General features: G+C 42.7%; 1 protein-coding gene across 1 annotated transcript; it reads left to right on the top strand.

The window, feature by feature from the left end:
- Nucleotides 1-89: 89 nt before the first annotated feature.
- On the top strand, nt 90-4,236 carry SNRPE (small nuclear ribonucleoprotein polypeptide E). Its single transcript, XM_081914593.1, has 5 exons — nt 90-305; nt 1,136-1,162; nt 2,022-2,084; nt 2,884-2,962; nt 3,964-4,236. Exons 1-5 carry the CDS (start codon nt 252-254, stop codon nt 4,017-4,019), a joined length of 279 nt encoding a protein of 92 aa, XP_081770719.1. The 5' UTR covers nt 90-251; the 3' UTR covers nt 4,020-4,236.
- The last annotated feature ends 12,678 nt before the right edge of the window (nt 4,237-16,914 follow it).

Below are 16,914 nucleotides of genomic sequence, written 5' to 3'. Positions count from 1 at the left end.
CCTGCGCGATTGGCCCTTTTCGGATCACGCGGGCGCCGCTCTCTCAGCCGCTCCATTGTGATGCAAAAAACGAACGGCTGTCGCTTAGCTTCCTGCCCGCGCCGGAAGTTCTCTTAGCTACGTCGGTGGAGCGTCGGCCCGCGCTCGTGCGAGGGATAAAGCGAGGCGTGAGAGGAGTTGACCGTTGGCTGCCCCGTCCCGCCTAAGTCGGCTCGTCCTGTCGGGGGTCTTTCCCAGCCCAGCTGCCGGCCATGGCGTACCGCGGGCAAGGCCAGAAGGTGCAGAAAGTGATGGTGCAGCCCATCGTATCCTTCCGTGGCTTTCGGGAAGCGAAGCAGGCCAGGCGTGGGAAGGGGATGGTAACGGGCGTGGGGGGGTAGGGAAGCAATGGCGCCCAAGGGAGGTGTCCTGAGATTCGTAAGGGGGTTTGAAGGGGCGAGGAGAGAAGCAGGCGCTTGGTTTCGCGTGAGGAAATTTCGGCGCAGGAGTGGCGGGAAGACATTGATTTGTGTCGCGTAGCTTGTGTAGGTCGTTGGACGGGAGACTTGGGTTCAAATCCCCAGTTGTTTCCAGTTAGCAGTAAAAATGGACCGGTTCCACGCTCTCAAGCTAGTCCGCCTCACTGTGTTTTTGGGAGTGGCGTTGAATAATGTGGGCAGCCTTAAAATCCTCTTGAGTGATAATAATATTAATATAATGATAATTAATAATAATGATGATGATGCATGTGCCGTATGTAGCGACGCCACACATGCACTGTTGTGGGTAGCCTTGAAATCCTCTTTAATAATAATAAATTTAATAAAAATTTATTATTTATACTCCCTTCATCTGGAAAGTGTGAGGGGGGAGGGCAGAATATAAATGCTGGCAAACAGACTAGACTTGTGGGGAATGGATAAAATGCGGCTCAAATTCGACCCAGAAAGCAGCCAAGTGTTCAAAGGATCTTCCAAAGCAAATTGGAATGGTTTTGATGAGAAACGGCAAGGCATACTAATTTGTGGTTGCTAACCTGTTTTCCTCAATATATGTTGAAAAGTGGAAGTGGTGGTTCTAATGCCACTGTCAAAATTGCCTCGCTTGGTACTGCTTTATTATGTATATGTGTTTTTCCTTAAGCCACTTGTTGCAGAACCTCATCTTCAGATACCTACAGAATGTAAGTAAACACAATTTGGGATTTTTATTCCTTAATAATGAATTTGAACAAGTAGTGATATTCAATATAACTTGTAGATGAAGAGCAAATGGCCAGGAGATCTGGATTTTTTTATTGTGTTATAAAATCATAGTCAGGATGTTGTATTTTGCTTTATTGGAGGGGAGCGTATATAGTCTGTATTACAAGGGCTTGGTATGAACTTTTAAAACAAATGTGGCAGGCAAACTTTTACCTCACTTTCCTGCTGTTCAGTATTAGAAACTGAGATGTGAAAGCTAGGAGCTAAATGGCACCTTGAAACCTAGGTTATGTCCTAATTTGAACACTGCCCATCCATTTCCATGGCCTCTGTTTATGGCACTTTAACTGCACTGTAGGAGTAGCCTTAAAAAAGACCAGTGCCTATGTAATTGTCTCTTTAAAAACTGATGTTTCTTGCCTAGAAACAGTGCAACATGTATAAAGTATTACCTAGGCTCTAAGAAATTTATGCCGTAATATAAAATGTCTTGAAAAACTTTTTGTCTTGACTAAACCATAAACATTTCAAACAAAGTAAGTATAGTGTTGTGTAGTGCTTCAGCACTTCAAAAACATGGTTTGGATTAAGACATCCATACATTTTGGATTGGCATGGTACGAATCCATGATTCAGGCTCACACCTTCTGAATATGCACAGGATGTGTGTCTAATGTCATGCTGGGTTTTGGAATTTCTACCTTTTCCAAAGCCAAGTATGATTTGGCAGCCCTTTGTTCTTCATGTGAAAGCCATGGATATCTTCAATGGGCAACTGAATTTTTGAAAGCCTCTTTGGAACCATTATAAATACTTCCTTTACTATTTACTTTGCAGAGGTCCAGAATTCAGGTGTGGCTGTATGAACAGGTGAACATGAGGATAGAAGGCTGTATTATTGTGAGTATTGCCATCACTGTTTCTCTTTTCTTTCTTCACACCCACCCACACTATCAGAAGCAAAGCACCCAGAAAATGATTCCTGCTTAATTAATTTTCAAGTAACTTTAGCTTCTTCATCTACTAACAAGAAGCATGTGGTATTGTAAAGGATCATGCCTTTGCATGATTCACAAGGTTGTATAATTGTGCTTGCCTCTCTTACCATGGCAAGATCATTTGGTACCAAATTTAAATGCCAGGTTAAATCTATTTTATGTGGTTATAGGGCAGTTTATAAATTCAATTAATAATAATAACAATAACTGAAAACTGTTTTACATTTTTAATGCTGCTTCTGAGTTATATAGTTTATTAATTTTGCGCTGCTCATTTTAGGATTTTAAATCTTTTACTTTCTGTTTGTAACAGCATTTTTATGCCCTCATTACAGTATCTGTCAAGACACAGTAAAAGTTAAGATGGTGAAGCAATAAAACAATACATTTAAAATAAAATAAATAAAATGTAACTGAAGACCCAGAGAGCACAATTAATTCCTGACATTGTCAGAAAAGTCTTGCATGCCCAGCATTGAACTTTTATTTTAGTTTAATTGTGTCTTGTTTTGGAGGTTTGTGTCATTGTTTTGGCATATTGGGTTATGCACTTTTTAATATAAAATCAGACAACATGTGATGATGATAACAAGCCGTCTGAATTCACTACTGCGATATATTGCTTTATTTCCTACGTTATCATGTGTTCTGCTTTCCCTAAAACAATGTGAAGTCATAGGCAACTGTTTTGGCTTACACAGGGATTTGATGAATATATGAACTTGGTTCTGGATGATGCTGAGGAGATTCACTCCAAGACAAAATCAAGGAAACAGCTGGGTGAGTGTTGAGGACACCATTCCCTTTTGTCATTAGCAAATGCAATTGTACTTTCCATATTTTCAATAAAAAACCTATTTGAGTGTTAAATCTAGTACAGATGTTCCCTTCCAGATGGGTTTTAGCCACTGGGCTTTCACTGCCCTGCTGTGCCTGGATCTTTATTGGCTTTCTGCAAATTTCCTAGTGGGATGGATTTCAACCACTAAGTATGAAAAAGAGCTGACTGTTGCCTGTCAAATGGGCATGTTCTTTCTCCAGTGTCCAATTATGATCTTAACAAGTGGTAAAGAATTACCTTTTAATACTACTGTGAAACTGCTATGAAAATTATTAAAGTGTAGTAGAAAAATAACATGAAAAGGAAGAATAGCTGCTTTTTTATCTGTAAATATTACCTACTCTAAGTCTTATTATATTTGCAGTTCATCTTATCCTAGGATGTTACTTGAATGTTTTTAGATAGCAAATTAATGCTGTAATTGAGGGCATGAAAGAGTTAGGCCATAGAAAGGGAAAAGAGAAAGGGTTAATGCTGTACAGTACTGTACTTTGCCACCCTTGCCAATATTTTTAGTACCGATTATACAGTTATCGGCCTTTCTCAACCTTTGGTCCCCAGGTGTTGTTGGAATGCAACTCCCATCATCCCTAATGACTGGCTATGATGCTTGCTAGGAATGGTGGGAGTTGTAGTCCAAAAACATTGGGGGACCCAAGGTTGAGAAAGACTGGTGTAGATAAATGATGAATGTAACTGAAGTGGGTCAGTTGGTAGAGCATGTCACTCTTAATCTCAGGGTCACAAGTTTGAGCTCCACATTGTGCAGCCTACATTGCAGGGAATTGGACTAGATGGCCCTTGTGGCCCCTTCCAATGCTACGATTCTATTAACTGAAAACTGGATTTAAGATGTTAGTAGAAAAGGGGTATAATGTTGTCAGAAAAGGGGCATCTTTTTTACTCCCATAGATCTAATGGCACTTTTTTTTCATTGCAGGTCGAATCATGTTAAAAGGAGACAATATTACTCTTCTACAGAGTGTTTCTAACTAGAAATAGTTACTGAGTCTGTTTTGCTTATTATTTTGATCTTTAAAACCTATAGAAGAAAACATGCAGTGGTTTAATGGTATCACTCCCAATTCTACCGTTGGTGTCTGAAGTGTGAAGAATGAAGCCAGTTACTTAATTTGTGCTTGCATAATTTTCAATAACTTTTCTACATTGGTGTTGAATTGTAGTTCTTTATAAATAAAACTTTTTGTTAGTACATCTTTGTCACTTATTATCCATAGCACCTGGTGTAGAAATCTTAAAAGTTCTATAATGATACAGGAGAAAACAAACTGTTCAGCCCAAATTACAGTGTTACCTTAGCAATAAACTTTTCATTAGAAGATACTGGTGACTTTCCCATCAACATTTGGGAGTGTCTTTTCTGATTGGCTCCCTTAATTTAGTCGTCTTCCCCTGGTGAAAATCTCTTATCCTACTGTTGCTTCATTTCTCAGGCAAGTATAGAGTACACCCCACTCTGTTTCCCTTTTTAAAAAAAGATGTCTGGTTCTTGTGGGTAGGTAGTGTTACGAGTTTGGCAGGTTAGGCGATGTGCCAAGACCCTTCTAGTTCCTGGATCTAGCAGGGATTCAAATTGCTGAATTAGCCAGGCAAGGGCCATAAAGGCCCTTAGTATGGATCCTTAAGGCAACAGAGGAAGTCACTCTGTGCCAGAGGGTAAATGGGTGGGCCGGCCACCCTCAGCTGTCTGGTAGTTAGAAAGACAAAGGGCAGAGTTGAGGTTTGTGAGCTAGAAGCTAAAAGCATACAGATGCCAGAGAGAGTGCTATGCATGATTTCTGCTGGAATCCAAGGCTGTGGCCATAGGAGAAGCAAGATCCTCTTCAGGTATTAATCCTGTGAACCCCTCCATCGTAGGGGTTGCATATATGTGTAAATAAACCATATATCATAAAGATACCACAGTCTCCACTTTGTATCATTCCAAAGGAAACAAACCCTGGGCACGCACATAGAACCCCTGGAAACTGCTCAGAGATTTGAATGGTGTGCAACTATCAATATGAAGCCACTGAGAGCAATTCATTTAGAACTCTGATTCCCAGTTGGTGGTCTGATGACCTATGGGGTAACCCATCCAGGGGTTCCATGGCACCATTCACAAAGCAAAAACTACCATAAAAGGTAAAGGACCCCTGACCATTAGGTCCAGTCGTGAATGACTCTGGGGTTGCAGCGCTCATTACGCTTTATTGGCTGAGGGAGCTGGCGTACAGCTTCCAGGTCATGTGGCCGGCATGACCAGGTCATCTGGCGAAACCAGAGCAGCGCAAGGAAATGCCGTTTACCTTCCCACTGGAGCGGTACCTATTTACTTGCACTATGGCGTGCTTTCGAACTGCTAGGTTGGCAGGAACTGGGACCGAACAACGGGAGTTCACCCCGTTGTGCACAGCGCCACCTGCCTCCCCTAAAAACTACCATAGAAATACCAAATTTTGAAATTAGGGGGTCCATGTCTTGACCTTTGAAAAATGGGGTCCATATTCCTTAGCTAGTTGGGAACCACTGAATTTAGAAAATTTGAGGCACAGTGCCTTTAATATGCTGGCGACACTCAGCTGTATTTGTCCATAGCATCTTTCTCAAGAAAAAGTGGGCTAGATGAGGGTTTATAAACTTAGGCTGAATTCTGCTAAGATGAAGACTTGGTGAACAGTTCCCAGGCCTGGGAGTTAGGGGCTGCACTCCTGAAGGAATATGTGTGTAGTTTGGGGGCGCTCTTTGATACCTCTCTGTCACTGGGGACTCGGGTGACTCCTGTGGTGAAGAGCACCTGTTCCCAGCTTTGGCTGGTATGCCAGCTACACCCTTTTTTTGGACAAGGATAGCTTAGCCACTATGATTCATGCATTTCTAACCTCATGATTAGACTAGTGTCATGTGCTCTTTGGGGCTTGCCTTGGAATTGGTCCAGAAGCTGCGGCTGGTGCAGAAGACTGCGGCCAGGTTGAGTGAAGTACCTGGATGTACACATACTACACCTGTGCCAAGGGAACAGTGTCACCTGTAAGTCAGTTACCAGGCCATGTTCAAGGTGGTGTTAACACAGAAAGCCCTGAACAACTTGCAACCAGGTTACCTGAAAGTTCACCTGCCTGTGTACAGATAGATGGGCTGGATCATCTGGGGAAATTCTGCTTGTTGCACAGTATATAGGGCAGTGACACAGTAACCTGAAAAAACATTCTACTCCTAGAATCATGGAAGTGTATGACACATTGTTTTTTAGACTATACTGCCTGGAGATTTTTTGAAATATTAAGCAGTATATGATTTTAAATGATAAAATTCATTATTTTCTGTGGCTGCACGATTGTAAATTACTCATTCACTGCTGGCTGCATTGTTTCACGTTTTCAGCAGCCAAAACAGTGCAGCCACCCGTGGAAAGAAACAATAGAAAGAATCACCTAATGGTTACATTGGTCAGAAAATTAAATGTATTTGTGGGAGGTTTGGCTGTAGGGAAGATGGGCTTTAAAGGACTTTGATTTTGAGAAAACTCAGTTAAAAATAAAATACAAATAGAATAAGTTTGAGGAGGATTAAGGAGGGGACTTGAGATGCTGATTAGGTATTTCTTAACTTGATGTCTGTAAATCAATTACAGAAAGTATCTTAAATGCTGAGCGATAAAAAGAACACCATGCTTTTCTCAGCATTTATCTCTTCTTGTTTCTTGCTTGTTAATTCCTCCATTGTTCTGATGTTATCAGAATCAATGCTCTATCTTCATGTTAATTTGTACAAGGAAGGAAGTGTAGTCTAATCAGCTCGATTGTGAAGCCCCTTTTGTGTTGACACTAGCTGTATGGACAGCAAATTGTATAGAAAATTGGTGCTGCAATTAATTGTAAGGAAAGGTCCTGACTGATGTCTGGATAGCCAGGCTGGCATGCACTCAAGATCTGAATGCTCTAGGAAGGAAGATACATGGACCCAGAAGTGGGAAAGCTCTGTGGGGCTGTCCAGCTGTCACCTGACATCCTATGATGTCAGGTGACAGAAACTTCAAAGGAAGAAGAGTGTTGACAAGCACTGCTGACCATCCTTCCAAGAATGAAATTGGGTGTTTATTCTGAAGAAATGCATTATAACCACAACCTTGATGCAGAAAGTAGTGTCAGTCTTGGACAGCAGAGGGCATAGCTGCACTTGGCAAAACCAGCCAGTTCTCAAGTAAAGAGCCAGAATCCTCTGCTTGGAGCATGCTTCTCCCAGCATTGGTTTTTTGCTTCTTTATTGGCTCCACAGCAACCTGGAAGGAAGATGAATTTGAGCTGCAGAGTGTAAGGCTCTTCTGACCACTGCAGTAGCAAAAGAGCATGCCTGCCTTTCTAATCATTGTTCTGCAATCTCTGACATTGCTGTATCCTGAAAGATTCCTATTGCTAAGGAGGAGGAGGAGGAGGTTCTCCTAAGTGACAGCGAGAACAAATAAGGTAAATTCCAACTTTTTTTTCTTAAAAAGCAACAACCTGTGTCTGCTTGGCTTTCTGCTTCACTGAAGCCTGTTGTCTTTGCTTTGCAACTTGTTCCATAACATGTTAGGCCTGTATTTCAATTGCACAGAAGCTAGAATTGTTAGGACTGCTGATCTCGGGTACCTCAAACTCCGTGAGGTACTGCAGTCTCTTCACAGCATGGCATCGTGTCAGAAACCTTTGATAAGAACCCATTTTAAAGATGCTTGCAGAAGTTGCCGAATCGCAATTTGCATTATGATGCTGTGGCAAACATCAAATTCATAGTATCTAGTGTTTTGCCAACTCTGAAATACACTTACAGCACTGCATGGTGACTGAATCTTCTAACAGTAAGGATCCCAAGCCTCAGTAGGGAGACTTGAAATAGTTTTGTGGAATGATGGTAATGAAAATCCTATGAACATATTAAACTGCCTTGTGTTGCAACATACCATTGGTCCATCTGTCTTGGAAGTGAGAGACAATCATGAAGTAAGATACAGCATGGGTGGATGAGATAGAAATGGAGCGCATGTGGCAGGAACTCTTTATCAGGAAGGACGGTCTGCTCTTAAGTGGAAAGTGGGAATCCTTGCACATCTCACACTGGTCCTGAGAGAGGTAAGCTCAGCAGAGGCCAGACCTCAATCAACTGCAGGTACCATTGTTGACAGGTTATCTCATTGCATGTGACTATGGAAGTAAGTCACAGTACTACATCAAGGAAGTTTCCTACAATGAGGTATAAAAGCAATAGCCTCCAAATGTCTCCTCTGATCTGTGTGATCTACTTAGTCTTGTTCTGCTTTTAAGTGCCAGAGGAGACATTTTCGTGCAGCGTATTCTGACAGCTATGCGCACCATGCTACGTCAGGAGCCCGTCACATGTCTGATAACCTGCCTGTTGTGGTCAGCAGCAGGGGGAAATGTTGATAGTCGGTATTTGCTTTTTCTGCATAGTAAAAATATTCAATGTCATAATTATTAACATTTCACGTTAAGTAATGAGGCAGAACTGCTCTACCACCAACTGCATCTGCAGATGAAGAGTGTAATGGCCAAGGGTTGAGAGTTAGTAACCATCAGCCATAGCTATCTCATTGCGATGACCTCAGAAACTATCAGATGCAATTTCCCCCTTCTATCCAACCCAAGTGGACCTTCTGTTTATTGACTTACTTTACAGCATTTGAAAATTTCTATAATAATATAATCTAAGAGATTTAGAAAGAACGGTAAATCATGTGTAAACCAAACATTTGTTGGGTTTAAGGTGGCTGGAAACAATGGAGGATCAGATTGCTGTTCTGTTAATGGTTCTATAGAAGAGTCAATATCGTACAGGGACAAGGAGGAATAGTTAAAACATTTGGGGCTTTTTAGTTAAAAGTTGAGGATAAAGTGAATATGAGATTTCCCCTTTCATTATAATCTAGGGGCATACAACTAACATGATGGAACAGAGCCACTGTGATTAAAGGACACGGCCAACTTAAATCCACTGATTTAAATGTCTCTACTCTGTGTAGAACATAGTTGGCTGCAACACTAAGAGATCCAGACAGAAGGAAGAACCACTACACAGTTAAATATTGGAATTCACTGACACAAGTTAGGTTGGTGGGAACTATCTTTAAAAGGAGTCAGATTCATGGAGAAATGCCACCTTTCCCATACTGCAGCTATGAACATCACACATTGCAGCAGACAGGGTCCTTAATATTTGTGTAAAGAATAAAGGATTTCAGCAGGTGCAGTGTAAGAATGTAAAGAGAGTCCTACTGGATCAAATAGCTGTTTTATCCCGGAACCTGTTGCTAAAAGTTACCAACCAGATGCCTCTCGGGAAGCCCACAAACAAGTCAATAAACTAGGTCAATATCCCATTCCTGCTTTTGTTCCCTATCAGATGGTACTCAGGGGCATTTTGCATTTGATCTTGGATGCAGCATACTGTCAGCATGACTAGTGGCCACTGGTAGCCTTATTTTGTCAGGAGGGTGCATCAGTGCCTACCCAACCTTTTCTGCTATACCTGATGTCACAAGTTTATCTGGATCCTGTTGAGAGTGATGTTGTCAAGCATTTATTCAGAGGGGGAATTTGTACGCTATGAAGATGAGACTTTCTTTCAGCTTTGTTTGCTTCCCATACTTTCCTATATTAAAAAAGCTTTATTCTATGTAAAGAGCAATGCAAATGGCTTTGGCGGAAGGTTGTTGGGCAAACAGGATAATGGCAGAGTAGATTGGAGTTTGGTGACTCCTGATGGCCTTTGTGCTACAATAAAGGTGCTTGAAGGTATTGGATTGTCTTTGGAAACTGTTTATGTATTTGGTTGTAGTGGGGTAAGGCAAGCATTGTGCTTCCTTGTGACGAAGCAGGCAGTGAGGAACTGCTCAGAGCATTTGCAGGTGTTAGGGGAAATCCACAATATGTCACCTTGGCCACCCCAGAGCAAGATCTTTAGCTGGCAAGAGAACAATGCTATTCACCACCAAATATGCTGGTGCATGATAGGAATGATGAAGGGCCAATTCACAAATGCACGATCATCACTTACTATTGCCAAATAGCAACAAGCATATGTGGACAAGCCATTGCACAAACTTTATTTTTAACGTTGGTACTTTCTTCCATCTGCCATGCAGAGTGCTATCCAGGCATAGTTAACAAGTTGCCTTCCCAATGTTGTTGGACTCCAACCTCCGTCAGCATGGCTACTAGTTGGGGATAATGGAAGCTGGAGTTCAGCAACATCTGGAGAGCCGCAAGTCGCTCAGCCCTGCATTATCGCTTCATCATCACAGACAGAACTTTCCCGTTGCTCACTGTCAGTTCCCACATTTGGCTGCGTTGATCAAATACTGAGCGATCAAGTCATTTATGCATGTAGAAACTAGCCCTTAGCAATCTCAGTAAATGCCTTCCCTGTCAAGCAATCAACAGGAGCTGTTCTTTACTGATCCCAAAATATTTTACTATATTTGGGGTAAACTAGTCTCCCTTTCGGCAGAAGGCATGCCTGATTTAGTGTTCATGAGGCTTTGGGGAGAGACGCAGGCTTGGACATAATATCACACTTCCTGTCTGAAAGTGCACAGTGCAGTGATGAACCATGCTGGTTTTGGGACTGTGGGTGGGCAGCTTTCCTATAAGGCCCTGAAATGATGGCTTGAGATTTGTTTCATGTGCTAGCTATGTAGCCTAGAGAAAGTCTCTTAATGTCTGTTTACACCTGGGATATTGAAGGTCCTGTCTATCTTGGTCATTTAGGCTTGCAACATGTCCTAAGATCTGAAAAGGTGTGCGCTCCCAATTCTATTATTGTTTTTTAAAATGTATATACTATTTAACACAATAGTTTCAAATGCAGGAGAAAGTCAGGGCATTCATAGTGGAATATCAGCAAGAGGGAAGGGGAATATGTACCCTGTTCAGTGCACATCATTTATCCTCTGCAAACGTGCTCCTGGTTCTCCCTCCTCCTTAGTTTGGCACATTTCCATCATAACCCAGCTGCTGGAAAACTGATTTAAAATGCCCAGAGGGAAGCATTTACAAGGGAGAACTGGCACGCTTAGCATGGTTAAGCACACCTAGTGTGTTATGTTCATTCTCACTTGCCTATGCCTTAGTGGTACTAAGCAAGCATGCGGTTGAGCACCCCATGTATAGCTGGAAATGTGTAGTTCTATCCTCATATTCTGTCTGCCATTTGCATGCAGAAGGAAGACAAAATAACAAATTCAAAAAAGTGAACCAACAAATATGAGAGCTCCAGATTTCTTGATGTGTATTGCTGGTTTAGTGAGGGGTATAGAGGCATGCATGAGCACTTTAAAAGTGTATACAGTGGTACCTGTGGTTACGTACTTAATTCGTTCTTAACACGAAACTGTTCTTAACCTGAAGCACCACTTTACTAATGGGGCCTTCTGCTGCTGCCATGCGGCTGCCGCACAATTTCTGTTCTCATCCTGAAGCAAAGTTCTTTTTTTTTTTTGAAATAATATTTATTACTTTCAAAGAATTACAAAAATATAAGTAAAAAAAAACCACAGAAAATACAAAATACAAATAAAAATAAAAACAATTAAAAACAAATCGATCTTTCCATATCTTACCTTTCATTTGCTTGTTTCTCTGACCTCCTCACACCTCCCTTTTTTGTATTCTAATTCAGTTAATTGTTTCAGCAAATCCTTTCCATTTTTACTTTTATCTTAATAATTTATCTTAATATATTGTATCTTTACATTCTCACCTATTCATAATCCAATTTTACTTAATTCTGTAACATTACTGCTATGACCACCTATCTTCATTCCAGCATCCTTCTAACATTCCTTAATTTTACAATGTTTCTGTAAATAGTCTTTAAATTTCTTCCATTCTTCTTCTACCGACTCTTCTCCCTGGTCTCGGATTCTGCCAGTCATTTCCGCCAGTTCCATGTAGTCCATCAACTTCATCTGCCATTCTTCCCGGGTGGGTAAATCTTGTGTCTTCCAATACTTTGCGATGAGTATTCTTGCTGCTGTTGTTGCATACATAAAGAAAATTCTATCCTTCTTTGGCACCAATTGGCCGACCATGCCCAGGAGAAAGACCTCTGGTTTCTTCAGGAAGGTATATTTAAATACCTTTTTCATTTCATTATAGATCATCTCCCAGAAAGCCTTAATCCTTGGGCACGTCCACCAAAGGTGAAAGAATGTACCTTCATTTTCTTTACATTTCCAACACTTATTATCGGGCAAATGATATATTTTTGCAAGCTTGACTGGTGTCATGAACCATCTGTATATCATTTTCATAATATTCTCTCTTAAGGCATTACATGCCGTAAATTTCATACCTGTGGTCCATAACTGTTCCCAGTCAGCGAACATAATGTTATGTCCAACATCTTGTAATCATTTTATCATAACAGATTCTGAAGCAAAGTTCTTAACCCGAGGTACTATTTCTGGGTTAGCGGAGTCTGTAACCTGAAGCATATGTAACCCGAGGTACCACTGTAGATTAATCGCAGGGTGAGTATAAGTGTCAAAGCCACAGTGAAACTAATTCCTGGTTGTTAGAATGAATGTCCAGTTCAAAGAGCTGAAGGGCATTTCACAAAACTTCCAGAAGTGCATTAAAACCGTAGATTGCTCTAACAGAAGTTCCCAAATTGTGGTCTGCGAGCTTCTTTCAGGTGGAAGCTGTGACACTGAGTGGAGGGATTAAATGCTCATATTGGTTTTTAATCGTCTTCTTTTATTACTCATGTTGTACTTCATTATTTATTATTGTAATTTATATTTTATGGAATTCAAATTGTATTGCAATAAAATACAGCAGAAAAAAGCAACGAGATACAGCATTTAGCACAGCACTTTACACTTGCTGCAACAGGCAGAAAAAAGGAGCAGTTTTCATGAGGTCCATGAAAGGGGGGGAATGGGGAGCCACTGACATACTGTATATGGATTGCATTGACTGTCTCACAAACAACTGCTCTGCTATGAAGCCACTCCTTGCAGGATAGGATTGGAACCTTTTCTTTGCCCAGCTCCTGCATCTGCATCAGCATCCTGAGACACAGACATTTAACAAGCAAGCTGGATCAGTCCAGCATCTTGTCCTCCTAGTGGCCAACCCGATGCCTATGGGAAGCCTGCAAGCAGGACCTGAGCACTAGCACACTTTTTCCACCTGTGCTTGCCTTCAACTGGTATTCAGAGACATGCTGCCTCCAACTATGGAGGTAGAACATAGCCATCATGGCGAGCAGTGAAGTCCTCCTGGCAAATAGATGAAGTGCAGAAGGAAACCTCAGGCTGCTGTTAAATGAACAGGGGCCGGAACAGTGAGAAAGGGGCATCTCTTCTCATCATCAGTCACTCACAGTATTCCATAATCATCTGAATCTCACCACAAGGGTATCTGTGCCCACCTACAGGCTTTCTCTGTGGTCCTGACCAGTGTATTTCTTAACCTTGATTCTGATTAGATTTGCTTTGAAAACTTGCCATTGGGGAGGGCAGATGTGGAGGAAATAATGAGTGACTGGCTTCCCTCCGCCCCCAGACTTTCAAACATTATAGCATTTGCAGAGTATGAACCCACCAAATATGTCACTGACTTTCCAAGTAAATACTCTTGCACACCACCCCAGTGTCTGGGCAGTGCGAAATTCTCGGGGTTGCAAGTGTTTACCCAGAGTTTGGTTTCCTCATGCCAGCCAGAAAAGCTGAAGAGCACTGGAGTGGGGGACAGAGCTCCACTTATCTTTGCATTTTTCTGCAATCTTTTCCTTTCTTTCTAGAAAGACACCTTCCTTCTTGGTGTCTCCTTGCTGGAAGCAAATTGTGAGCAGCTTTCAGCATGTCTCAAGCCAAGTTTTTGTCAGAGGCACTGGCTACTGTAAATGTTTTGCCTCCGTTCTTGCGATTCAGTTTGACTGCTTGTGCTGGCTGTTGATGACTGTCCTTCTATTTGTTCTCTTTTGTACTGTAATAGTACCCAAACACATACCACACACCATGTCCTAGAAAATTATGCCTTGCTAATTATCTGATACCTCCCACAGAGAGTGTCTACCTACTGGCCCTCTGGAGAACCTCTCCCATGTTCTGTGCTATGAATTCAAACAACCAGACCCCCTGGAGACAACAATGCTTTATTGTTCTCCGAAGCCATAACAATGCGAAAACAGGCCACAGGCCACTTCATCCATTTTGTAGCATAGCCACTGTGTCCCAAGTGCTGTCCTGAGGGCTTTCCCTGCACTGCCAGCATTAACCAGCCTTGTTATTAGATCAAGATGCCTCTCTGCATATCGGCCCTCTCGGTCCAGCAGGATGTGTCCTGCTTCAGGAGGAGGAAGTGGCTTCTAGCTGCTGCTTTGTTAACTGTGGCTTCTCAGGCATTAGAATAGGAAAGACTGAAAAGGCCATGCAAGACAATGGAGCATTGTCGTCTCTGGGGATGGTTATTGTTTGGTTTTGCTCTGGTTACAGTCTATGGAGTTTTCCTGTTGCTTCATGCTTTCTGGGGGTGGAATGCCCATAAACAACAGAGCCTTCAATCCAATTCTTTGACCACAGAGGAGACTCAAAGAGTAGGCAGTATGAAAAGAGGGAAATTGGAGAGGGGGAAGAGTGTGTGGTCTAGTACACCAAACCTACACATGTGTACAGAGCTAAGAATTCCAGTACAAGAAAACAATACATGCTCATACATCTCTGAAGCCTTGCTCAGGTCTGGCACTACAGTAGCTGTTTGCCCCCATTGTCCTAAGCAAGTAGTACATTGTCCACTACTCCTATATGTAAGCAATCCCACCAGTCCTTGGGAATTCATTCCTCTGGAGCAATGTACCATGTAAAACAGAGGAGTGTGATTACATCCGACACTGATTCTTGTGATTGTGAAAAGGGGTTATTGTATCTTGTATCTTCCTTGGCCCCTTCATTCACAACCCACTGGTTCATGAGTATCCACTCCATTGCAGGTATGTATATGTCCATGAGCGGGTGGCGCTGTGGGTTAAAGCCTCAGCGCCTAGGGCTTGCCGATCGAAAGGTCGGCGGTTCGAATCCCCGCGGCGGGGTGCGCTCCCGTTGTTCGGTCCCAGCGCCTGCCAACCTAGCAGTTCGAAAGCACCCTCAGGTGCAAGTAGATAAATAGGGACCGCTTTCTAGCGGGAAGGTAAACGGCGTTTCCGTGTGCAGCTCTGGCTCGCCAGAGCAGCGATGTCACGCTGGCCACGTGACCCGGAAGTGTCTTCGGACAGCGCTGGCCCCTGGCCTCTTGAGTGAGATGGGCGCACAACCCCAGAGTCTGGCAAGACTGGCCCGTACGGGCAGGGGTACCTTTACCTTTACCTTTACCTAGGTTGAGATTCCTTTACGTAATTGTTGGCATCCATGTGTCTCAAGAGATAATGGAGTCCCCCTCCATTGGAAGTGAAGTCAAATCACTGGAGAATCCTAGCGCTTGTTTTTGTTGCATTAGCAGCACCAAAGTGAACTCTCTGGGGCGCAAGCCTGGGCAGTGTGTATGGATGTCCTGGGCTGCCCAGACAACAAGACCCCCCTTCTCAGACTCACTGATGTGAACCAAAAGAAAGCAGAGCCATACATTTGCCACCAGCTCGGCTTCAAAAGTTGCCGGAGAGAGGTGTACAAGGCACCATCCAACCATCTTAGGAACTCCACTCCGGATTTGTGTAGGGTTTACTCCTCAGCCTTTTCTTCTGCCTAACAGATCCTGCAAGACAGAGCAGGTTTAGGATAAGTGTTTTCCTTCTTCTAGATGGGCTACCTTTGCAGATTGATGAGCCCCATCAGCTCCTCACTTCCCTCTACAACATGTGCAGAAACCACCTTTTTGAATGTTGGACCAATTATTGATCTCATCTGCCAGAGCCTGTATTCAAATGCAGGGAAGTCCCTAACACACTAAGGATTTGAGACCCATTGGCTACCCTCACCTGGTTCAGCCAGTGATTCAAAGCCATTTCCCATGTTGCATGCTGACAGCTTCTCTGAGCCACAGGTGAGAGCTGATGCAGGGTGGGGACCAAAGGTAGACAAATGGGTGGCTAGCCTGTGACCCTCTAGATTGTTGTTGGACTTAACTTCCATTGGCCAATAGAGAGTTGGAGTCTAACAACATCTGGAGGGTCCCAGGTTATCTATCTCTGCTATACACCAATGCAAAATAGGCTACTTTGCCAGCAATGCCAATTTATTTCATGACAACAGCTTACAGCCTCCATACATCTGAGATTAAGGAGGAGGCATCTTGAGCCCCTATGCATTTTAGAAATCAATGATTGCTTTCTTTCTCCATTGACCATGCTGGCTGGAGCTGATAGGAGCTGTAGTCCAACAACACCCTGAGGACCACAGGTTCCCCATCCCTGGCATAGGGCTTCTGGAAGTGAATGTGATCCCTGCATACTAGGGTGAGTCTTCTCTCTATGACACCCCCCCATCCTGCACACCATGAGGCCTTGTTTACCACACCAGGCCTGCCAAGAGCAGGCGCTTGAGTAATGTAGCAGGAGGATTTTGCATGTGCAAATACACAGAGGAGACTGGTATTGTTTTGGTCCCTATGGAAATGCAGAGGAAATTATGTGAATGCACACAAAAAACCACCCAGCTTTCTCTGTGTAAGCTATTTGTGCATTGGTGTGTGTTTTCACAGGTCCTTGTCTAATGATTAGATGTACTTCAATTCTTTTAATCCATAATACCAGCCCGGAGGTGACCCATCAAGGTTTTCCCATAGCAGGTGTAAACTGTAGCATAGATATATCTTGTGAAGCATCAATCAGGAAATAGGAGAAATTCTCATGAGTAATGAGCCATTCCAACCCACAGCCAACAACTGTTCCAACA

The sequence above is a fragment of the Podarcis melisellensis genome, assembly GCF_964234715.1.
Source record: "Podarcis melisellensis genome assembly, chromosome: 6".
Taxonomy (NCBI): domain Eukaryota; kingdom Metazoa; phylum Chordata; class Lepidosauria; order Squamata; family Lacertidae; genus Podarcis; species Podarcis melisellensis.
This window is presented reverse-complemented; position numbering and strand designations above follow the sequence as displayed.

Bases quoted from the DNA above. Each gene is read 5' to 3' on its own strand.
- SNRPE (XM_081914593.1), top strand. From the start codon at position 252: ATGGCGTACCGCGGGCAAGGCCAGAAGGTGCAGAAAGTGATGGTGCAG. The intron at 306-1,135 runs GTATCCTTCCGT...CACTTGTTGCAG, and splicing joins AAGTGATGGTGCAGCCCATC to AACCTCATCTTCAGATACCT. The intron at 2,963-3,963 runs GTGAGTGTTGAG...TTTTCATTGCAG, and splicing joins AAAATCAAGGAAACAGCTGG to GTCGAATCATGTTAAAAGGA.